General features: G+C 39.1%; 1 protein-coding gene across 7 annotated transcripts in view; it reads right to left on the bottom strand.

Annotated features, from left to right (window-relative positions):
- Window positions 1-25,313, bottom strand: part of LDB3 (LIM domain binding 3) — a 332,821-nt gene that overhangs the window by 108,602 nt on the left and 198,906 nt on the right. The window contains exons 7-9 of one of the 7 annotated variants that reach the window (XM_068258599.1): window positions 21,145-21,314; window positions 18,623-18,659; window positions 15,279-15,430 (exon numbers count right to left, since the gene is read on the bottom strand). The exons of 2 other annotated variants lie outside the window; for them this stretch is intronic. In XM_068258599.1, coding sequence (XP_068114700.1) covers window positions 15,334-15,430; window positions 18,623-18,659; window positions 21,145-21,314 — 304 coding nt within the window. In that variant the 3' untranslated portion in view covers window positions 15,279-15,333. Of the gene's footprint in view, window positions 1-553; window positions 885-15,278; window positions 15,431-18,622; window positions 18,660-21,144; window positions 21,315-25,313 lie in introns of those variants that run through there. 4 more of the 7 variants (XM_068258600.1, XM_068258594.1, XM_068258595.1 and 1 more) reach the window with 4 other exon arrangements.

The following is a 25,313-nucleotide window of genomic DNA, read 5'->3' as shown; positions in this document are numbered from 1 at the left end:
AATAGCCTCCATAACTTCCCCCCGATGTGTGCTTACTATCTGCCAGCTCCATAGATATATTGAAAACTCATGTGGTGAAATCTTACTGTCAAGCTCCTGGTTCTGCTCACCATTTCTACTCCAACCTATCCATCCTTTGTACTCCTAAATTTATGTAAAAAATGTCTGACAGAGAAAGATTTTAATGCTATAGATGATGTCTTGAGTACTAAGGTATAATTATCTTTGCATACACTAAATATATAAAAGACTCCTAAACTCATAGAATTAATTAATCCTTAAATTTCTACATACAAGTGAAACATATGGTGTGAGTATACTATTTTATAAAAATGTGTAATGGAAAAATAACAGTGGATATAAGATTTATAAATTAAGTTGCTGATCTCTTTAACTTTATTTCCTACAGCTCTGTGCAAACAGAGGCAATAACTTTTTAAATGTAATTTAATGTAAATTTTGTGCCACTGTACTAATACTAAAAAATATTAATTTATCTTTATAAAATGTGTTTTGACAAAACCTTATAAAAACAATTAATTGCACAAGTTACCTTCCTTCAGGAGATTTGGGTATATTTTCCTTGCTGCTGTGAAAGAAGAGGACACGATAAATGTGCTTTAAAATAATCAGTTGCAGAATGTGTTCAAGGCAAGAGTTCCCAGCCTTGAGGAGAAGGAATGATGATGGATGTGGAACATACTTGCCATGTTTGATTAGCTGTGGAACCATGACTCACTCACATCACCATTATAACAGATCCTTGTTTACTGTCTCTTACTTTGTCCACATGTCAATTTAATATCAGCATTTCTTGACTCTGGTCTTGACACCCCCAACAGGGTATGTTTTAGGATTACCTTCAACATTCATTTCTGGCTTAACAACTATAGGTTTTTAATCTCAGAAAACATGATCTGTTTGGGGAAGTTCGGTATTGGAGTTTAGAAACACTGGTCTATGTAGATAATTATTTGTTAGTTACAAATTACAAATTTTAGCCTTTTCGTTATCAATTAAGTAATTTGGTACTTAGTTCTTGCTTGGTAGTACATGTTGATTTTTTTTCTACATATTGCTAGGTTATGATGATTCCTAACATATAAATGCATTGCACTAATTCATGGTTTATGGTGAGTCATGGATCTGAGTGTAGATTGGTGAATCTGAAAGGATGAAAACAGTGGGTAAAAGTGAAGTGAAAACAATAATATACCAAGAACCTCAAAAGTTCATGCAGCACAAGTTAAAGAACACTCAAAGCAAGAAATAAGAAGCATGTCCAATACAGCAAGATGATTCAGAAACTCATAGATTTCCAGTATAAAGCAAGCAGATGGGTAAGGCTTCTAGCAGCATTAGGCCTTTGGTTATGTAATTTTGGTTTAAAATGCAATTTGCTCCAAACAAGAATATATTCATTCTGTTCACCTATACATAATGTGGGACTTTAGAGACAGGTGGCAGGGGAGTTGATTTGAGTTAGGAGAAGAAGGAAGGATGAAACAAAAAATAAAATGTGTTAACACACACAGATAACAAGGAATGGTTTGTAGGGCTACAAATATCACAACATGTTTGTTCACCCATGGTTTTTGACTTACAAGCAATGTGTCACTATATTTTAAAATGTGTTACTGAAGCCTGTGTTGTCTACTTATATGTTTCCTTTTATGTATTAAATGACAATTGTTATTTGGCTTCCTGCATAAAGTTATATTTTCAATCATTCATGGTTACTCGTAATATGGTTGATTTTAAAATGTAAAAGTCTTTTATACCTTTTTTACTAATTATAATAGAATAATTAATCATTATTATTATTTTTTTATTATTATATAACTCTCTGCCAATTATTTCATTTTCTTCTACTCTCAAAATGTATGCACAATAATGATTATGCCTAGACTTACATTATTTTAATACAGGACACTAGGAGTACTACAGTAATTTAGTTGACACAAAGCAAGAGGGTAGTCGGCACATGCAAGCAGGATAGCATAAAAAAGCTTTATTCTTGAGGCTTCATGCAAAGTAGCATAACATCAACGTTCATGTAAAAAATAGTAGTCCTACCCGTTACTTAAAGTGGCTGTGGGGTGAGGTAGGAGCAGTGGGGGCCACCTGACGACCGTTTCGCTCTCCTGAGCGTCTTCTGAGGCAATGCGCATTGCCTCAGAAGACGCTCAGGAGAGCGAAACGGTCGTCAGGCGGCCCCCACTGCTCCCACCTCACCCCACAGCCACTTTAAGTAACGGGTAGGACTACTATTTTTTACATGAACGTTGATGTTATGCTACTTTGCACGAAGCCTCAAGAATAAAGCTTTTTTATGCTATCCTGCTTGCATGTGCCGACTACCCTCTTGCTTTGTGCCTATTATATCCTGCTTCTCTTCAAGTCTGAGCACGCAAATGACAGCATAACCTGTTACTAATCCTCTGGCAGTTCATCATTGTCTCTATGCATGCTTTGCAGCAGCTGCAGTGCCGGTTCTATTGTGTCTACCCTCTGTTTGTATCAGTAATTTAGTTGACACATCTAAGGTGCACTTGCTTTTATTTTGAGGTAGAAAATATGTATATATGTTTTCATATAAAATCCAAAATTGTGGTTAAACTGGTACCTAAAGATAAAAATCAGAAACAATAAAGTAGATACATATATTTTGTACTGATTTAACTTAAGATCATTAAGATCCCTGTGGTAATTTACCTAATTTTCATCATTTCAGCAAACTCATGTTCACTGACAAGTGCTTTGGTTAGATGGAAAAAAAACAAAATTAAATTTATAGTTTTATTTTAACTTTGCTGGTTGTTTGAAACAAAAGTCCATTGGTATAAATATCTAGTGGTGTTAATATGTTAATGTCAAATATTTGTATATTATTTTCTACAAAACAAAAATCTGTAAAACATATATGAATGATAAAACTTATCATTGCAAATAAAATTAAATCCATCAATGAAAATTAGTAGCAAAAACATGTGTAAATATTTTTATTCTTATATTTAAGTTAAACTAAATTTTTGTTTTTACTTGCACAAAACAGTGAATGTATACTTAGTAAAATAATTCAAAAAGAAAAATAAATAAATCATGTTTCTGTTATACAGATATATATATGAATCCCATGCATTGCTATGGTTATACACATACTTGTGCAGTACATACAGCCACTGTGCAATTTGTTCGACTATAAAGTTCAAAATGTAGTTGTAAATTGCAAATGATAAATGCATGAACAATTACTTGTGAACACAAAATTAACTCAAAATCCTTATTGCATCAGGAATGCCTCTGTTTTGGCAGTGACCATAAACCTGCACAAGTGTATTCTACACTTAGTGTATGGCTTTTATGAAACAAATTAGGTGTTTTCTCCTCTCAGCCACTTAGGGAAAACATGAACAGCCCACGCCACAGGCCTTAGCAACAAATCACCCTTGCATTGACAAAGTGAAATCTACATGTAAGATTAACACAGGGAAATATTCTGTATGCTGATATTAGTATGGAAACTCCTAAATGCAGAATCTTATTAACATGGAACATTACATTTATAATACAGACCTTGAACGACTAAGATATGAATAAGATTACTTTAATTTAAACTTCATCATAGCTGACTTAAATCAGACTTCAACTCAAAAGTTATGGCTAGCTTTAAGCAAAGAAGAACCAAGTTAGCTGACAGTGTGCTTTAAGTTAGTATAGCAGTGTTCTAGTGAATTCTCTTTCAATCTGAGGTCTTTATGCGCTCTGCACTGTGCATATCCTTGCATTAGACTGCATCAAGCCACATTTGTCTGTGTTTTCTATGCAAAGCAGAGATCAAGAATTTAACCTTAGACTGAACTGAAAGGGGGCCAAATGAAACACTCCTAAGCTAAAGTATCCTTTCACTTGTTACTTTGTTTAAGCCGTTGACAGGTGTACTTTAAAAAGGCACCAAAGAATATGATATAAGTTTGAAAAGCTTTTAAAATCAGTTCTTATCAATCCTAACAAGACATCCCATGGTGCTTGAGCACCAGCTTACATGATCTAAATCCTTCTTGTTTGGTCACATAGCTGGCGCAAATAACAGCTTTGTACAGTAGGTGTCAATCTCAACTCAATAATGTTTGCTTTACTATCCAAGTAGTTGGTTACTATCGTAAGACCTCTGAGTGAAACTTTGCTTGAACAGTCCAGTGTACACAGATTTTTCAGATTCCTACACATCTCTCTTATCACCTCCCAACATTTTTAATTTGTTTGTTTCAGGGCTGGTTCACACCAGACATTTAGCTATGTAATTTAAGCATTTATGTATATTACACTCAGGGGCATAACTAGAAGTCCCCGCCGCCCCCCTGCAAGAATTTGAGTGGGCCCCCCAGGGGGGCCCGCTCAGGGCAGTTTTGGGGGGCAGGAGTAGTCACAGCATGAGGGGAGAGCTTTGCACATAAGCGGGGAGGGGGAACAGTCCCCCCCCTCACCTTGGGCTCTCCCCTCTGCACTCCCCTCCTGCATCTATCTAAGTGGTAGCAGCGGCAGCAGCAGCAGCTATAATTACCTCCATTCACCATCGGAGGTCTCCGATCTGCAAGGGCTTCACATTACTTCCAGGTCTCTGATCTGCAAGGGCTTCACATTACTTCCTGTTTTAACAGGAAGTAATGTGAAGCCCTTGCAGATCGGAGACCTCCGTGATGAATGGAGTTAATTATAGCTGCTGCCGCCACCGCTGCTGCCACTTAGATAGATGCAGGAGGGGAGCGCAGAGGGGAGAGCCCGAGGTGAGGGGGGATTGTCCCCCCTCCCCGCTGATGTGCAAAGCTCTCCCCTCATGCTGTGACCCCTCCTGCCCCCCCAAAACTTCCCTGAATGGGACCCTCATGGGGGCAGGGGCTGCTTCCCCTATTGTTACGCCAGTGATTGCACTGCTTTGTAATTTTTTAAAGTAAATTTTCCTATGTAATTAAACTATTCTCATTGTTAGTTTCCTCATGATACATATTTCAACTATATAAGTAATTTTCAGTACCCTGAAAGTACAAAAAACATGATAAAGAATTGATGAGAAGAATTATTGACTTGAGAATTGGTGAGGGAAAGTTAATGTCTCGGGGCTTATGCTAGAAAGCGACTGAAATGTCTTCCATAAGTATGCATTGATGATTTTCTATTACTTTAAAGCAATCCTGAACTAAAAACAAACTAATGAGATAAACAGTTGTATATTTAGTCCTACTTCTAAATAGGGCTTTCCTAGGATCTCAAAGTATTATATTTTGTGTTTTTAAAGCTAAAAATGTAATTTTAATGTGTTATTGTCTCAGCTAAATGACACAGTCTTTAAATGTTCTACAGCTCCCATCTTGAACTACTGAGCTTTTTATGAATTCCCTGCAGTTAGAATTGATTCTGTGCTATGCAAGAGACTTATGGCCCATACTCACGAGGGACTTTTGTCGCCTCAACACGCGGCGCGCGCGTGTTGCGGCGACAGGTCGCCCGTGAGTATGGGCCGTCGCACACGCGCGCACCCCGAACTGTCGCCCGCCGCTCATGTCGCCATGCGATTGAAACTTTCAATCGCATGGCGACAGTCGCCGCTGCCCCCCCGCCGCAACTGTCGCTAGTCCGCGTGAGTACGCGGACTAGCGACAGCAACCTCCATGTAGGTACATGGAGCTTCCGGCGGGGGGAGGAGGAACGTCAGCGACAGCTTCCGCCTTGCCGCTGGTCCCTCTTCCGCGTGTGTACGCGGAGGGACCTGGCGAGAAGCTGTCGCCGGCCTGTCGCCCACACGCTCACGTGTGCTGGCGACAGGCCACATTTCTCGCCCGTGAGTATGGGCCATTAGGACTGAAGATCGTATGTCATTTATATACTTGAATTCAAACCCCTTCAGAGAAACAAAAATATAGGGTAATCTTCACAAGACAGAGTGAAATAATCTGTATAGAAAGGTGTGATATAAATTCTGACAAGGATAGCATAGAAGGTGCAATGCTGAAAATGTTAGCCCATGTTTAAGAAAAAAGGTAGCCAAGGGATAAAGTAATACGTAAACCAAAGGGGGAAACACAGGGTGATTTACCAAAGGCAAAATAAAGTGAAGAACAGTGGAGTTTCAGTGTGCTTATTTCAGAGCCCTTTTGCACATACTGCATTATGTCACTATGGGGTATGCTCCCCCGTCACATGCTTATACAATGCATTGCACTGTGGTGGAAGTAGTCATCTGTTCTACTACATGATGCGTGCCCACCACATACATTATGCAGTAATGCAGGTCTATAATGATGTAGTAAGTGTAAACGCAGGAGTGCAGTGCAATGCCACGCATGTACAGATGGAAATCCCGGTGACATACTTCCTGGCCTGCCCAGCACGGAATACGTCACTGAATGGGGGCGGGCCTATGCATATGACCCTGTCAGTACATTTGCGCGGTGCAATGATCCTGTGGCAGGCTCTCCTGCAATGGGCTCAATCATGTAAGGGAATTTAAAAGACAGGAACTTCTTGTTGTCTGCTCATAATTGGATGTGTAATGTGAACTAAGTGAAACTCAACTGCATGCACTGACTGGATGCTCTTAGTAAATCACCATGACAGAGATGATAATCATGAAACAAAGTTCAAGATTATTTATTAATGGTAATTATGAGAAACAGAGACATGTTTAATATCCAATTAGTCAGGTTAGGTATAAGATATAATTCACATTTATGTATAGGCTAATGATTTTATATACAAGAAAAAGAAGCAAATGCAAATGGTTGTAAGTCCTTTAGAAGCCTTTGTGCAACTTTTCTACCTACACCTTGAGAGTCAATTTATTACTATACTACATAAGTGAGCACCACCCCTTTATTACACTATTTCTATAGATGAAGTTCTTATCGGAAACATGAACATGAAATGCAAAAAAATGATTATCAGTGCTTTAAAGCGGACCCAAACTCTTGCACAGCACATAGTGAAAAGTCTTTATTCCACATATAGGGCCATATGCAATTCATTTTTTCACCTGCGTTTTCTCCTAGGTGATATTTTCACAACTTATAAATAAAATGCCTTTTAAACTACAAGCAAGCAAACAAATACTCAAAATAATTTTGATAGTACTTTTTCACCTACTTTGTGGTACTTTTTCCCTTGCAAAGTGTTAAAAAGTTAATTTAAATTGAAGAATAAAAATGATCTCTTAGGAGAAAACTCAGGAAAAAAAGTGAATTGCATATAGCCGATAGTTGCAGAAGAAATCACTTCTCTATGTTATGTGTTTGTTTAGGCAGATAAGATATCTAATTACTTCTTACATAAACTGTCAATAGATTGCAGGAGAGCTCTGCCAAGGCAGCTCTTCATGTTGGAAGCACAGAGTCTTAACTCTTTCAGTGCCTTCTGAAAAAGTGAAACCAAGTTAAACTTCAGAATTTTTTTTTTAGGATTTCCATAAATTGTAACAAAGATTTTTTTTTCCATGAGGTAATCATGCTGTTGCTAATCTTATAGAACAGGGAGGGCGTTCTAAGTTTAGTTCCACTTTAAGCATTTATACAACGAGACTAACAATATTAACTTCTACTCTAGAATGAAATATGTATGCAAGCATATTAAGCAATGATTATCAGAACAATGCAATTAATATAGCATAACATAGCACTTGAGTGCCAGTGGACTAGATAAGCCAGATCTCCATGCCTCAGGTCACATCTCTAATGCAAGGAGCAGACGTACTATGCCTTCAAAGTTGCCAATGGACAATACTAATACTCTGTCACTTCAAAGAAGGTAGATGCATTGTATTGGTGTATACAGCATGCAGCCTTACTGCATTCACCACGTGCAAAATACAGTTCTTCAACATTGCATTTATCACTAATGTTTAGTGTGAATGGGATAAAGGGATAGCGTGGAAGGGGGAGGGAAAGGGATAAGAGATTAGTCCAATTAAACAAGCACAGGCCACAGCAGAAAGGGTGCTTCCTTTAGAGGAACCAGGCAAGCAATTTTACCTTTAAAGCTGGTATTTTTGATTTGCTTTTAGATTAAGACTGACAGACCAATGGTAGCATCTTCACGGATGCACAAGCTTGCAGCTTATCGGTTCAGTACGGGTTTGCAGGATGGATTGGTTGCCCACGTGCCACATTTTATCTACTGAAGTTTTTCTTTTTTGACTTATATATACAATTCCACCCTAGTTAGACTACATTTTCCTATCATGAGTCTAGTTTGTTATTCATGCAGGAAAACTAGAAGGATGGTGCGCACAAAAACTATCAATTTCCTAATGAAGTTAAAAATTGAAAGAAAAAAGTTGGCTCATTGTGAGGAGAAATGTTTTCTATTTTCCCTTCAGTTTTTGCAGTTGAAAACTACTGTTCTCAATCTAGTAAGTCAACCCCTCACAAGCAGCTCAATTTTGGAAGATTTACATCAAAGGACTATTAAATTGTGTGTTAACTGTTGTGTAGAATATGGACAGTATTACAAGCCACTTACATTTAATTTGCTTAGTTTACACATAGAAAACATCTAATGCAATTCTATGTACCACAACACATATCAGTGTGTGTAATTAATTTCTAAGTAGCTTTCAATGTTTTCTTTGTTACAGTGTATTATGAGTGTAGACCAGTAAATAAAATTTAGTTACTCAACATACAAATGAGTTCACTTTATATTCTTCTTCACACAGTAATTGTAATTTATTTTTATTAGGATGGATCGGATGCTGCAGTATAACCAGGTGATAGAATGGAAAATGATGCTAAATGCAACTGTATCAATGTTAATAAGTCACAAGCTGCATATAAGTTAGGAAACCGCTTCAGTTATGGGGTATCCATATCCTGCATTGATGAAGGGTAAGAAACATGTACCAGCTATATGGAGGTTGGTAAGTGGCTTTGCATTTAAGACTTAGGGCTGGTTCACACTTGGCGCTTTTTCATCGCTGGCGATCAGCGAAGCACTGCAACTAATGTATCCCTATGGATACATTCTCACTGCGGAATGTCTGCTTAAATTTTTGATGACATGTAAATACTTTTTTGATTTAAAACTATGATGTTGCAAGTTAAGACTGAGGTAAAAATTCCCTGTAGTAAAAAAAGAAATCACTATACAACCAACTAATTGGCTTATCTCACAACATATCTAGAACATTCATGAGTCTCATCTTATGGCAATAAATGGAACTGGTATATAATGCTGGGAATACACCATACTATTTTCTGTAAGATTCTCTGTAAGATTTACCTGCCAGATTGATAAATTCCAACATGTTGGAAATTATATATCTAACCATCTATCTGCCTAGCGATTAGGCATTGTTCTACTCAGCAGGAGATAACCAGAAGACAATGCACCAGAGATAATGACCAGTCTCTACAGAAAATAATCTAATTATGCATTCTAACAGAAAATCTAACAGAAGGATCTAACAGAAAATTGTATGGTGTATTCCCAGCATTAGGGTGAGTAAGCACAGTTTCAAGAGATGCAAATCTGTACTGCTAGTGCCTAAGGAGGGGGCTGCTGCAGAGAGGGTTAATTTATTTTAAAGATACCCTTTTGCCATGGCTTTCCACCCTGCACTCCATTATTCCAGCACTTCCGGTTTTATGGTAGATGTTTTGGCTGTGAAACAGGAAGGTAGGCAGGAAGTCATCCTCTGGGGTAAATGAACCCTCTTTGCAGCAGACCCTTCTTTGAACACAAGAGTGTAGTGGCTTGCATCTCCCAAAACTGTGCTCATTCATCCTTACGGGTGTTTCCTTAGATCTATGATTTATATGAATGACTTAGTTCATCATTCCTGTTTGTACTTTTTATAGGGGACTTTTTGACGTTAGCAGTTCGATACGTATGACTGCCAAATGAGCTAAATATTAATGAGGTTGGGCAAATCTGCCATATTACCTATACAATATTATTGCATGCATTGTATTGAAAAATGTATGTGTCTTATATTAGAGTAATAACGTACTAGTTCCTTAGTTGCCTATTGTATACCCCTATATACATTTTGTAAATTCACTGAAAAAAAACATAACTTCTGGTTATCAGTTAAGTTTTGTGTGTCAGATTTAAATTTTACAGTGGAGAACTTAAAGTCCTAGATATGTACAACATTTTATACACATCCAACAGACCATTGTTTTATGTTAATTATGTATAAAAAGTTTTTGCAGAGTAAACATGAAAATATCTACAACTTTAATCCTTTGCTTTCTCTTTAGTCACATAAGCATGCACTAGGAAGGTTAACTTCTTTGTAAGCTGTAGCCACACCTCCCTTTTATCACAGCTTCAGAGTGACTGGATGGGGAGAGAGTGGTTGTGAGTAGGCAGGGAGAGACTGCTAAGGAGGAATTGAGAAACTGTGAATTCATGCGGCAGGAACTTCCCTTTTTTTGTCTTGCAAAAACTGCAATGGGTTTTTTTTACCTATTCTCTTTATGCTTAATTTATATAAAGCAATGTTCTATTAAATACATATAAATATAAATTTGACTGAACTTGGCTTATACCCGTTAAGGATCGGCAGGCTTTGGCCCCTTAAAGGGTGCCTGACGTGAAAAGAATCTGGAGGCTGCCATAGTTATTTCCTTTTAAGCAATACCATTTGCCTGATCCTCTGCCTTTAATATTATTAGAGATAGCCCATGAACAAGCCTGTAGATCATATGTTTCTGATATAAGTCTGACAAGATTAGCTGCATGTTTTTTTCACATGTGTAGTTCAGACACTTCTGATGCCAGAATAATCAGCAGGGCTGCCAGGCAACTGGTATTGTGGTATTGTTTAAAAGAAAACAAATTTGGCAGCCCCCCCCCCCCCCCGTACCCCTCTGACTTCAGGTTTCCTTAAAGTGGATCCGAGGTGAACTTTTACATATTGCATAATTGTGTTCCTTTCCTATTGTTTATAGGGCATTCCTCAAGCCAAATACTTTTTTGTTTTTGTTTTAATACTCTAATTCCCTATTAACTAAAAAAGCCATGCCCACAGGTTTTCAGAGAACCTTGGCAGTAGCAAGGGCTCATGGGAGCTCAGTTTGGGCAGGAGGAGGGGGAGATGTTACTAGCCATTGATTTCAGAGGCAGAGGGGAGGAGGGAGGAGGAGAGAGGATTAGGTTGATGGCTCAAGATACAGATAAGCCTTCCTCTGTGTAATGTTTACAAACAACATGGCTGCTGTCATTGTATCACAGGAATAAATGATCATATTCTATTAAAACTGTTTGCAGCTAGATTTGCTGTGTAAACCATCTAAACTTTATATAAGATATAGATAGATTTTTCGTCTCGGATCCGCTTTAAAGACAGTCTGAGATGAGCTCATAAAATAAAAAAAAGTAGGCTACTTTGATCCGGGGGAACTGAGCGGATCAAGTAGCCTCAAAAAACGCTGCTCCCTGCTGCTCCTGTGGGCCGTAATAGAAGGAGGAAAACCAAGAGCCCGATATAGTGTAGTATGTACTGGCAATTGTAATATGTTAAAAGAGTACAAGAATATATACTCACAAACCAGGGTTACCTCAAAGGCAACCAGTGTAACTGCAGATGAGGAGATTAGACCTGTACCCACTCAGGATTAAGAAGTCACTCTCTGTAGATAGGAAAAAAGAGGGTATAACACCCCTCCACCAGGGGTGGACACAGTATCTATGTAGTAAAAAGAAGCACCAAAAGAGTAAAATTAACTAAAAAAGTTAAAAATTGCTTGGAAGGCAGCGATGGACTTACCTCCTTCACCACTTGAGGACCCACCCTTTACCCCCCCTTAAGGACCAGCGCTGTTTTAGGTGATCTGTGCTGGGTGGGCTGTGCAGCCCCCAGCACAGATCAGGGTGCAGGCAGAGCGACCAGATCGCCCCCCTTTTTTCCCCACTAGGGGGATGATGTGCTGGGGGGGTCTGATCGCTCCTGCCTGATGGGTGTTGCGGGGGGGGGCACCTCAAAGCCCCCCTCCGTGGCGACATTCTCCCCCTCCCTCTCCTATCTGTCTCCTCTGGGGATCGGGGCTGCACAGGACGCTATCCGTCCTGTGCAGCCAGTGACAGGCTGTCCCCTGTCACATGGCGGCGATCCCCGGCCGCTGATTGGCCGGGGATCGCCGATCTGCCTTACGGCTCTGCTGCGCAGCAGCGCCGTACAATGTAAACAAAGCGGATTATTTCCGCTTGTGTTTACATTTAGCCTGCGAGCCGCCATCGGCGGCCCGCAGGCTATTCACGGAGCCCCCCGCCGTGAATTGACAGGAAGCAGCCGCTCGCGCGAGCGGCTGCTTCCTGATTAATCAGCCTGCAGCTGGCGACGCAGTACTGCGTCGCTGGTCCTGCAGCTGCCACTTTGCCGACGCGCAGTATGAGTGCGCGGTCGGCAAGTGGTTAAAGCAGACACATAAACTGTAAATTTCAAAATGACACAAGTTTATTAGATACTCCACAAAGTATTGCAACGCGTTTCACAGGTATAATCCCGTTTCTTCAGGTGTGCAAACAGTGGATGGTCAGGGATGCACCAGGCGCCTCTGTGCATCCCTGACCATTCACTGTATATAGTCCTTTTTATATTGCCTGAAGAAGTGGGATTATATCTGTGAAACGCGTTGCAATACTTTGTGGAATATCTAATAAATGTATGTCATTTTGAAATTGACAGTTTATGTGTCTGCTTTAAGGAGGTAAATCCACCGCTGCCTTCCAAGCAATTTTTAACTTTTTTAGTTCATTTTACTCTTTTGGCACCTCTTTTAACTACATAGATACTGGGGGCTGTAATGGCCCACTTACACTTTCATGACCTCTGTGTCACGATGCTGCAAGGAGAGACTGTGTGTCTCTCACCAGTTTGCAGTGAGGCGGGATAGCAGCAGGAGGGGGGCTAGGAGAGAGAGCTGCCTAATGGCAGCTCTGGAGACCCTGCAAAAATGTCCCTGGTGGGCGTTCTGAACAGGGAATCCCTCTCCTCAATGTTTACCCTCAAGATAGCTACAAATATTGTCGGTAGCCTCAGGGGGCTATAGCGAGGTTGTGGGGGAGGGCAGAGAGCTGCGGTGTGGGGACACAGAGGCATGCCATAAGGCAGAGAACATACCTATGTGTCCCATCTGCCCCCCCCCCCCCCTCTAGAACCAACTTCAGTTCTCTTTAAGAACCTTTATTATCCTTCATTTTAATGCTGAGATCACTGTGATTGGCTCACTGTGATCACAGGCTCTTGCTCCTGACTGGGGCATGAAGCTCAGCTGTCATTAGACAGTGGTGGGGATGGTTGCAAGAGCAAAGGGAGCACACCACGATGGCAAACTAAAATCTACACCCTGGCAGGCCTAAAAGACAGTAAACAGGGCATAGTAATTCTTGCCTGGCTCATATGAGAGCATAGTGAGGTTTGTCTAAAAGTTAGTGAAATAATAGTAGTGCAGTTGCAGCTGCATGCACACACCTGCAGATAAACACTTAACAATGCATCTAGGATAACCTAGAATTTAATTTAAAAAAAAATCTTACAATAAGGTGCATGCATGCAGGTGCAATTAAACAATTGCTGCTTGTAGAACTTGTATCAGATCTTGCCTTGCCAAGGTCGGTCTGAAAAGACCCAGGCCAGGGTTGAAACCCAGTTGCCATTTAATTGCTTTGGGAAACCTTCAAAAGTCATATCCTGTACTTCTTCAGGTTTAAAAAAAACAAAAACATTAAAACCTCTAAAACTATTAGACTACTTGATTGAAGTTAACTTGATGATGTTCCATGTTTTATTTGCACATATGCATAATTTGGTAGAAATGGATGTATGTGCCCTCCAATATTGCGATCTGCAGATCATTTAGGCTTATTGATTTTACCACATTCTTTTGCTTTTGTCAATCACCCTTGTTAATTAATTTGAGCAAATACAGTTTGTTTTAATGAACCACTTTATTTTCACAACACAAAACACCAACACATAACGTGGCTCTATTACAGAATATCATGAGCAAAAGCAGTACGAGAAAGTTAATTTGTAAATCAAACAACTAGGCACCACAACATCATATTCAGTTCATAAAACTTATATTACATCATCCTGGATCATCATAAAATGTCTAATTAGGAACACCCTAGTGAATGCATTTTGATAGAAGTAACAAGTCTAGGCATTTGTTAATATGCAAAAATATATAGCTGATACTAAAGAGTAGCATCATCATCTCACTTAAATCCAAATGCAATGCCTATAACTAATATCTATACCCAACAAGCGATAAGGTTTAAAAATAAACTTGACCACATATTTCTCATAGACATATGTTGTTGCATCACTACCATAAAAAAATAAACTGATATCTGCATATTAGATGATAAACCATTAATGACTACCTTACTTTATGATCTACCAAATAGAAACAAATATTTATATATATGGAGATGTCCAGGAGCTTCTCTTACTAACTATTCTTGAATATTAGAAATGTTGAGTGTTTTTGGATTATAACAATAAAAGGCACACAAACGCTATGAAACCTTAACTATTTGCTTACAACAACTATGTGCACCATCATTAACAAGGCCCCTAAATGTACAGATATTGCCAGTGCCCACCACATGAGGGATCAAAGAGTTTAAAAAATGCAAGGGTTTCTGGGAGATGATACTTTCCTGAAGAAACCCATTCTACTTCTACTCTAGCTATATAGGAAGACATTGAGAATAATTCAGTCGTATGTCTGTTGGCAAATTTTTTTGAGTATTGTAGTTCTTTAACACAGACGGACCTTTAGCTTTAATGCACTCTTATCATTTAAACTACAGAAAAAAATATATCAGTTAACTTATATTTCCATTCAAATCACTGACCACCATGAATCTCTTCTCTTCCACCATACCACTGTCCATCACCCACCTGCATAGCAGGCATGAATCCTTCCAAGGCCTACAACAAATGTTTTCATCCCTACTTTCCGAATCATTACTATCTACAAAGATCACACAACACCTGACAAAGGTTAGTTTGATTTTTTTAGCTTTTTTTTATTTGAAGTAAATGAAGTGCTAGAGCTACATGATTTCAAACAGCACTTCTACAATTTAAATGCAACACAAAGCAAATATCAAAACTGTTATTTTTATGTTTGACAACAGTGGGTTAAAAGCCTAACAGAAAAATAGGCTAATGACAGGTACTACTAGAGCACGTCCCTGTGGGTTATTTTTTTCTATTTATATATTTATATTTTATATATACGATAGATTATCTCTGCATACAGATGCAGGACATTTGAGAGTGTTTTATTGCTTTTCAATAGATATCATGTTACACGTGGGCATTTAACTTTTAACATTAAGGATTTGTGCTGAAAGGCCATGATGCCAGGTGCGCAATTTGGCAAAGCGTGGGCTGTTACGTTCCGTTTCAAACTTTTCCCTGTGGCATGGAGAAACAGAAAGAAAGAGAGGGGAGGAATAAAGAGAGGGGTTAGGGATAGTGACCTTCACTCCCCTGCCTAGAGATAAAGCAATTTATTTGGATATTCACCTACATTTGCTAAGATAGCTAATAATCTAGCTATTAGTCTTTGATTTTTCTTAAGTGCGCATGCTATTATGTGTCTACATTTATTTTTTACTAGTGAATAATAGATTTAACTCAATGGTCAGGAGGAGTCAAAGCCATATTTAAAGAGCGTTCATATACAGCTAATTTTAGCTGGTTCGGTTTATGTATATGTAAATTTGAGTACAAACATCAGATAATAAGCCACCCAGTCCAAGCATTTAATTGTGTAATAAATCTGATGCTTGCACAGTACACACATCTGCATTGACCAGGCCCAAGTCCGACTGGGAAGAACAAATGGCCAGGTTGGATCTTCTCAATTAATGACTGCTGTTTTGTCTGGGAAAGATTGGAACCTGACATCGCTCACACCTCCCTTATACCTCTCTAATGTTGCAATGGATAAGCAAACTTATCCAAGCTGAGCATCCTCTGTGCCGTTTCTTCTGGCCTCCACATTTGACAACCCTCATATGCCTATAGCCAGCTTAATATTACAATGCAGACTTAATACAAAAATGCCTAGCACAACCAGCCATCACTTACTGAGAAAATAAGGGTATCCACCTGAAATTCTTATTTTTCTTTAGAAAAAAAGGGTAGATTAATTTAAAAGAAACTAAAAGACAGTGACTGTTGCATTAAGTTTATCCAGAGATTTTATGAACACTTAATGATCTCAACATTTTTATTGGACTGAACATAAAAGTAGATTTGCATGCTTCAATGCTTAAGGTAAATGTACAAAATGTTTTAAAAGCTATTTTCTAAATTCACTTAAAGCGGACCCAAACCAAACATTTTTTTTAATTCAAAATATTTAGTTGCACCACTCTGACAAATACAAAGATAAATAAACACTCCTTCAAGCCTATGAGCATTTCCGTGCATGCTTTTCACCCTTCTTTTTTCATAACTAGGGTTATACAGGTGGCAGCCATTACTTCTGAGCTTAGTAGGAGGTTTTAGATCATGGGTGTGTTTGTCATCAGCTACCCTCCCTCACAGGGGCGTCGTCTATGTGAAATCTCACACAAGCTGAGATCACCTCCCCGTGACATCATCAGTAGCAGCCTGTGTTTTGTTTTTGTTTTTTATCTCCTCCACCAGTCTGCCGGATTCTGTCCCGGAAATATGAAAGGAAGGGAGGGGTTCCTCCAATAAATGTAAAATATTTTATATTTGTCATCATGCAACTGAAAAAAGGCTGCTATTTATTATTATAAGCTAGAAAATAGATTTTATTTCTGAAATCTTGTATTTTTAATTTGGGTCCACTTTAAAGAGAGACTTAAGTGAGTCTACAAGCATGTGTTTACTGTAAAGCACCTTACAGAGTGCTAAACCATCGCTATCCCGCGGCAAAACGAGGGGTTTATACCACTCAAATCCCCTCTGTAACCTCGGCGGAGCACTTCCTGAAGAGGCAGAGCTTAACCCTGTAGCTCTGCCTCCCAGCGCGTCAATCCCCGCTGATCTCCCGCTCCTCTCAATCTGCCTTCACAGAGAGGGGTGGGGCAGAGGAGGAGATCCGTGCAGCAATTGATGCACATGGAGGCAGAGCTGCAGCTCATAGGGGGGATTTGGGGGGTAAAACCCCCTCGTTTGGCCACGGGATAGTGGCAGTTTAGCACTATGTAATGTGCTTTGCAGTAAACACATGCTTGTAGACTCACTTCAGAGTCTCTTTAAATTTTCATCATTATTCCTGTACAGTTTTCTGTATATATTAAAAAAAGGGCCCTAAACACTGTCATTTTGATGTGCGCAGCAACAGTTAAATGATGGCCACTTTTAGCCCCTCCAATAATGGTGTAGTGCTCATTGTCTGATTCAGAAAACTGTGGCATCCAAACTTCACCCCCCGAGGGTAGCAAAACTCCCTTACATTGACTGCTACATAAGAAAGGTTTATTGTCAGGCTGATTATGTCCCTTCTTACATTCAGATTAGGAGGGGTGGGTAACAGAAGCTTTGCCATGTCTCTCATATCAGAAGGAAGTGCATCATAGAGAGGTCTGAAAATCTGAATCCTTGGTCATATCATTACTACTGAGCACATCATAACTTAAGTACTTAGAGGTTTTTTACTATGTTGCACTATAATTGCTAGGCTACTGGGAAGGGGAGCAGGTTGTCTAGGTAATAATATATTACCTGGACAGAGGTTATATTTCAGGGAACCTACAGTGATCCATGATTAATATGTATTAAATGATCTGGGTATAGCTTTGTATATACTTATTTCTGGAAAAGCTGTGCTGTTTTATAATATTTTCTTTGATTCCATTAACAAACAAAACCATCTATTGTAGCATCTGCAGTAGCTGCAACAGGGGGAACAGCCGGGGTCAAAAGGTAATCACTGCATGCCAGTGTCCAGCAGGCATTGCTTTTTCATATAAGCTTCACCTAAGTTAACTGTGTAACATTTAGGGATGGCCAATAATTTGAAAATAATTCTGAATTGATGCAAGATTATGCAAATTTTGTATACAAATGTATGCAACTTTAAGATGGACCAGCCAAATTCCAGCTCGGCGTGATTCAAATGGTCTATTTTTAAGCTGCATACATTTGTATACTGCATATGCATAAATCAACATCAGCTTGGAATTATTTACATCTCACCTCAATAACATTTGACTTTAGCAGGTGCATATTAACTATTAACACGATACCATACACAACTTTTTACATCATTTTAGGATTTTTTTTAGTCTATTCTACAGTTTTAGTAAGATAAGCTCTTGCAGGTATAATGAAATGTACATATTTTTACATCTAGGTAATCATATCCAAATAAATTGCTCACATGTCAACAAGCCACAACATCATTTATAGATGAATTCTTTAGAAACAGGTTTTCTGTATTTTATAAGAAAAAACATAGTTCACTATTTGTTTGGGTCTGTGAACTATTGCCAATTTGAAAATCAATAGCAGATTAACATAGATGTTAAATCTGATATTAACTTGTGTTTATTAATTTTGCTTCAGAGCTTTATGCATTTTGTTATCTATTAAGATGGCCACATTGTTCTGCTGCTAGTTGCCTACCTTGATCTTCTAAGTGCATCTTCATCAGGGTCTTGCACTGTAGGAAAGAAGCAAAAAGAGTAAACCTTAATGAAGTGAGAGAAATATTATTAGATCTGTTCGAATATTTATTACAGAAATAACATAACTTGCTAAGAGAAAAGACATATCTAACGCTAAGATAACTGGCAATTGATTACTTGGCTTATGGACCTACTGTTATGATCACTTCTGCAGCATGTACTGCTGGCTGCAGTTGTTCTGTAGACAAGCAGTCTTTGATTTCTTTACATGCATTTGCTCGCATAGTTTTGCTTGCACTCACACTAAGTGTTGATTCCATCTGCAGTCGCTCTGCAGTTCATTGCAGTTTAACATGCTCTTGTGAAATCAAACATTGTCTGTTGCAGTGAAGCTGCAATTCCTTTCATGCAGGCTGCATAGTTTTGTCTGCCTTTTCCTGCTTTCAGCTTGTGATTGATTATCATTCACCTGTGTGGGAATCTGCATGTCTGCTCCCATTGGATGACCTCAGTATAAAGAGCTGTTTCCTGCAATGCTCCATGGGCTGTCATAGTTTCAGCATCAGCCTGTCTCGCTGTTACTCTGGGCCCTGACCGTGTTCCTGGTTCTAGTGTAATTCATGTGGACTGCACTAATCTCCTGCGTAGGAGTCAGTGAGTCCTTCTAGTCCTGTTCCTGTTTATCAGTATTTGTTACTTTGCTAGTCTTGCATCATATATTGGTTAATCGCCGTTATATACGCATACTAGCGCGTTTGTTATTTTCCTTGTATTCGTGTTACATTAACATATCAGTGCTGCTGATATATACGTACTTAAACTGTTTATATCCTGTGTTCAGTCAGTCAATTTTAGCACGATTCAGTAGGTTGCGCTTATCGTGATCACCCGTGCTTAGTTAGTTCAGTCCTGTTCCTGTTACCTTGCGTGGATTGCGCTCACTTCTGCGTAGAAGTAGCGAATCCTTCCTAGTCCTGTTCCCTGTATTGCTCCAGTTCCTAGCCAGTGTTCCTAGCTTATGTTATATATTGGTTCATCGCCGATATATACATATGTTAGTCAGTCGTTTGTAGTTTCATTGATAGCTGTAATTATAATACGCTAGGAATATCATATCTATTGTATATTTGTATGTATAGCATTTACCTGCCTTAGATTCTGCTATTTCCTGAATATTCTGTCCTGTCCTTGTGAGGTAAGCCATTGCTGCATTCACGATTGGCTACCTCGTTTCAGTCTGTCCTGTTATGAGCGCTTGCTTTCACTGTGGCAGTGACTAGTTTAGCAAGCATTCATTCTGTCTACCTGTCCCTGCCTTTCTGAGTTCTGATTTATACAATTTATACGCTCCACGCTACTTTTGCGCTGAGCCACTATTGTTAAGTATTGTTTGTGGTTGCTCTGATCTACGCCTGCTCTGTGCGTCACATCTCCTACTGGAGTCTGTCCTCTCCTCCACTACAACTGGGGATATCCTGGTTCCTTGTGCTTGCGTGTCTCCTTCAGGTCAGGATCTGCATTATGTGCTGACTGGAGAATATACCACCGAGCGTAACACCTACAGTAGAAAGGGAATCCCCTAAGATAGCTGTGGAATCTTCTTAAGACACTCAGGGCCATATCCTATTGCTGAACTCTTATATTAGGCGATGGGAGCATCGCCTAATCCCATTTAATTGAACACATCCCTTTTCCGGCGGTAAAGAACTCACTTGGACGATATTATCACCTAGCGAGTTCTTTACACCCTATCCTATTACGTTGTTCATGCTGCAGGGAAGTGATGCTTCCCGTCAGACATGAGCATTAGCTTAGACCTGCAAAGAGCAGCTCTAAACATGCTAATGCACATCATCGCGCTGCATCTTTAATAAGGAGACCCCCAGAGCTCCCCGTCAGGGCCACTGCACATCGTCGACGACCCCCCGAAGCTGCAAAAATTAGCCCTGATCAATTTACCTACCACCACTGGACATCCACTGCCTCTCGCTGCAAGTGCTGAGGCTGTAATTACAGTGTATCTCACTGTAATTACTGTATCTCGGAGCCCCATCAAAGCATCTTTGATGCTCCCACTGGGGCTCCTCACTGGTCCACTGTCTGGACCATTTTCATTGTGTATAGTGAGAACATTATTTAAAGCAAGACAAATTAATTTCACTTAAAAGTGAAATGTTGCTCATGGTTTAAATAATGATTTTTGTGCTTAGCCAATGCTGGGAGGTCCAATTCTACACAGCAACAGGTCACATTGGTCCAGTTTTTATCAGACCCTGCAGCTGTACTTATGGAAGGGTACCATTTTACGTAAAGCCTGCAGGCCCTCACCCACACGCAGAAATAATACATTTTGCATAATAAAGATAGAATTACTGATTTGAGCAATAATACTTAATCCTATCAAAATACATAACAATTATAACAATGTAGAAGAATCAAACACTTATTCACAAGGAAGAAGTAAAAATTACTAACATGATTTAGAAGCATGCCAATTAATAGGTAGTAAAGCCCACTTACTGTATTCTGTTCCTGTTATCTGTGCAAGGACACGGAATGACTTTGACTGCAGGTTGGCAGCACGACGTGCCCAGTCTTCAATCTCACTCTCGGTTTTGACCTGATTTTTAAGCACAGCCTGATATACTGGAGAAGCAATGTCTACGTGAGGATCTTTAACTGGGATGTTACTGCAATGTAGAAAAGGGGGAGGTGAAGATCTGCTACAACATGGTTTAGGTCTCCAATACACGATGACGTAAGATTATCACTGAAAACAATCCCACATTTATCTGGGAATATTCCTAACAAATTAATGTCAAGCCACATACAATTAATGCAAACAAACAACTACTGACGATGAAAAAAAAAAGCTTTTTATTTAGACAAATGGCAAAATATAACAATACTACAAAATTTAGCCAGAAAAAAAAGATTGTGTAAAATGCAACGTGAGTGTGTGAAGTGTTATCTATCGCAAATTTAACTACACAATGGACTCAATTAAAAAAAACTTCTCATAAATGACTTATCACCTGATTAATAAAAATAACCTTTCAGCACATTAAATTGTTCCTGATTAATTCCATTTCAATATTACCTTTCCTATCTTAATTATATTACATTTTAAGCTCCCAAAGAGCAAAAAGGTGAAAGGTGAAAACAGGAGAAAAACAGGTGAAAAAGCTTTGTGAATCATGCCCATTGCGGAGTTTGGTGCTTCATGTCAAGTGTTACAGAAGCAGTACCATTCATAATTATTTTTTCTGACTTGTTACAGAAAGTAGTATAACTGAAAACCATTACACCGGTTCCCCAAAATCTCAGTGTAAGAATAATGAGGGTATGTACAACTTAGATTGCTCCTTTCACAAACTATTGTTGTTGTTGTTGTTATTATTGTTATTATTATGATCATCACTACAGTGCAATTATTAATCATTTTCTAAGAAGACTAGAAAGGCATTAAGAGAAAATAATTTAGCAGATGCCAGTGTAAATACAAACGTTAACTAAAAAAATCACATCAAGTGAAACAAGCCAGTATAACAACAACATTGTTATCATTTATTTTTTTGCTGTACTATTTATATTTTGCCATTTGAGGTGTCATCAGAATCTGTAGCAGTAGATCATGCTTGCATAACATTTATTTTTATTAAAAGGGAAATGTACATGAGTTAATTGTATACACACAGAACATTTTTCGAACTCTCCTTTGCATGCTTTTAAAACAACTTTTGAAAAACAATCAAACCTCTAATGATTTTGCATTTATAGTGTATTATAGTCATGCAAAATTAAATCTGAGATTCTATTTAACATACAAATGAATAATTTCAGAATTACCAAATTAAATACTAAACATTTTAAAGGAAGTATCAAGACTATGGCTATTTGTTGTAGCAGAGATCCCCATCCTTGTTCTGCCAATGATCCAAAGATCACATAAGGGAATATGACAAACTATGCATTAAAAAGTAATAATAATCAAAAATTCTAGCTTATAAGTTATTTAATTTTATCTTTCAGCTAACCTCTATGGCCCTATTTCATTTCACCTTTTCTCCTAATTTTTCTCCTAGGGTATATTTTCACACCTTATCAATAAAATAATGACCGCCTAACGCCGATAGGCGGCGGCAGGTCGTAAGTGGTTTTACATGGAAATGGCCGCTCTGTGAACAGCCTGCGAGCCTCCGATCGCGGCTCGCAGGCTAAATGTAAACACGAGGGTAAAAAATCCCCAGTGTTTACGTCACACGGTGCTGCTGCGCAGCAGCGCCATAAAGGAGATCGGCGATCCCCGGCCTCTGATTGGCCTGGGATTGCCGGCATCTGATAGGCTGAAGCCTATCAGAGGCGGTGCAGGACGGATCGCCGTCCTGTGCCGCCCATGGGAAGGAGGGGAGGGAGGGAAAGAGAGGGAGGCCGAACAGCGATGCGGAGGGGGGCTTTGAGGAGCCCCCCCACTACAGCAAAATAGCCGGCGGCGATCAGACACCCCCAGCAGGACATCCACCTAGTGGGGAAAAAAGGGGGGAAGTCTGATCGCCCTGCCTGCAAGGTGATCTGTGCTGTGGGCTGGAGAGCCCACCCAGCACAGATCACAGAGAAATAGCCCGGTCCTTAAGTGGTTAACCACTTAAGGACTGCGGTGTTAAGCCCCCCTAGTGACCAGGCCATTTTTTACAAAATAGCCCCCCCCCCCCCCTGTTCTCTGTTTGTGAGGCCCCCAGGAATGTTTATTTATTTTTTATAAATATTTATTTATTTTATTAAATTTCCTTATTTTTTAATTGTTTTTAACATCCCCCTTCTGTCCCCAGTACAGCGCTGCCTTATATCGCAGCACTGTACAGTCCTATTAGACGACAGTTTTGCTGTCTAACAGTCTCCGAGCAGCGATCACCGCTGGGAGACTGATGGTGGGGCAGATCTACGTCATCCATGCGGATCTCCTGCAAACCTTATTCCCAGCCATTTGGCGTGGAGTGGTCCTGGGGCTGCCGCACTGTTCACGCCAATCGGCGTGGAGCAGTCGGCAAGAGGCTAAGCTTTCAGTGAGCAAGAAAATACCCAAATTAATGTTGACCATACTTTTCACCTAATTTTGGTACTTTAATTGCAAAGAGCTGAAAAGTGATAAAACAGAAGATGAAAAATCATCTGCTAGAAAAAGACTTAGAAGAAAAAGTAAGTTGAATAATGGATGGCCAATATGCAATAAACTTTTTCTCCTATGAGATTATTTTTCATCCTCTCTTTAACATAACCTTTCAGTACTTTGCAATTTAAAAAGTATCAAAAAGTAAGCAAAAACATACTAACAAAGTCATTTGGACTGTGTTCTTGCATGCTGATGGTTTAAAATACTGTACATTATGTTGACTGGGTGTGAAAATATCATCTAGGTGAAAACTAGGAGAAAAAGAGAGATTCTTGTGGATCATGTTGAAGAGCTGGAGGGGATCTTTGCTTTAGAGGTTTGATTGGACTAGCTTCAGAACATCAAAATATGACATTGACTTTTGGTTCTTGGTATATTTTGTAACAGATAAAGTTTTCAAGAAAATGTTTTAACTTTACATTACCCAGAGCAGATTTGGTTGAACGTTTCAATTCTGGCATGAGCTTGTAAAACATTCTGCATTGACTAGAAGTCATTTAACATCAGTGCTCCTATTTGTGATGAAAGTTCAGGGCTCATTGATACTAATAGAAAAAATCTATTATGCTAAATAATTAATGTATGTCAATGTAATAATTTTTTAGGTTGTCTTCTTATCTGATTTAGTTCTAATTTACAACATTTTGTAACGGCAAATTAATGTGACTTGCCTTTGCAAACCTTTTTTCTTTGGTATTAGGAATATATTTTTTCAAACAGAAAAATATCACTTTTTTTGTCGTATTTTTTGGAGGACCAGACAAAATGTACAGCTGAGCTGACTTGCCTAACATAACCTCTAAGAGTGTCAGAAGGAAAAACTACCTGTGATGCCCATAGGAATGAATGCAACCTGAAATGGTACTAATACAGGTTTGAAAATACAAGGATAAGCTAGTTTGCTGTGGGGCAATACATCTTGTTCTTCTTTCAGACACTTTCATACTTGATGCACACTGTGACAAAATGGAATAATAAGTAATGCTATTTCTTCCACATTCCCTACATCAGTATTCTGTTAAATATAAAAAATATACACTTTCTTTTTGCCACTCTTAGTGTAAATATAGAGTCTGGGTGATTTATTGAGTTTTTGGGGTGTGTTAATTATATATTCACAGGTATTTATTTAAAGAAACTCTGTAACAAAATTTCCATCCTTATTTCTTCTTTCCTATAAGTTCCTATGCCTGTTCTAATATGATCTGGCTTACTGCACCTTTCCTACTTGCACAGTGGCTGTGTTATCTCTGTTATATGATCTAATCTTCTCTCCTCTGCCGAGTCTGTCAGGCTCAGGCAGTCTTGCTGGAATGTGCTGTGCTACTTGTGATTGGATAGAAGCTATACACACCCTCTCCAGGCCCCCTGCAAGCTCTGTGTGACTCACACACTCTGCTTACTTGAGCCTATCACAAGCTTTTAGCAGCCATGTCTTTTGTTTGTAAACACTGCCTAAAACTGGTACTTACAAGCCAGGTTTGCAGCAGAGAGTGACAGAAACAGCACAGAGGGGCCC

The sequence above is a fragment of the Hyperolius riggenbachi genome, chromosome 10 (genome assembly GCF_040937935.1).
Source record: "Hyperolius riggenbachi isolate aHypRig1 chromosome 10, aHypRig1.pri, whole genome shotgun sequence".
Taxonomy (NCBI): domain Eukaryota; kingdom Metazoa; phylum Chordata; class Amphibia; order Anura; family Hyperoliidae; genus Hyperolius; species Hyperolius riggenbachi.
Note: the sequence above shows the minus strand (reverse complement) of the source record. Positions and strands in the feature narration are given on the sequence as shown.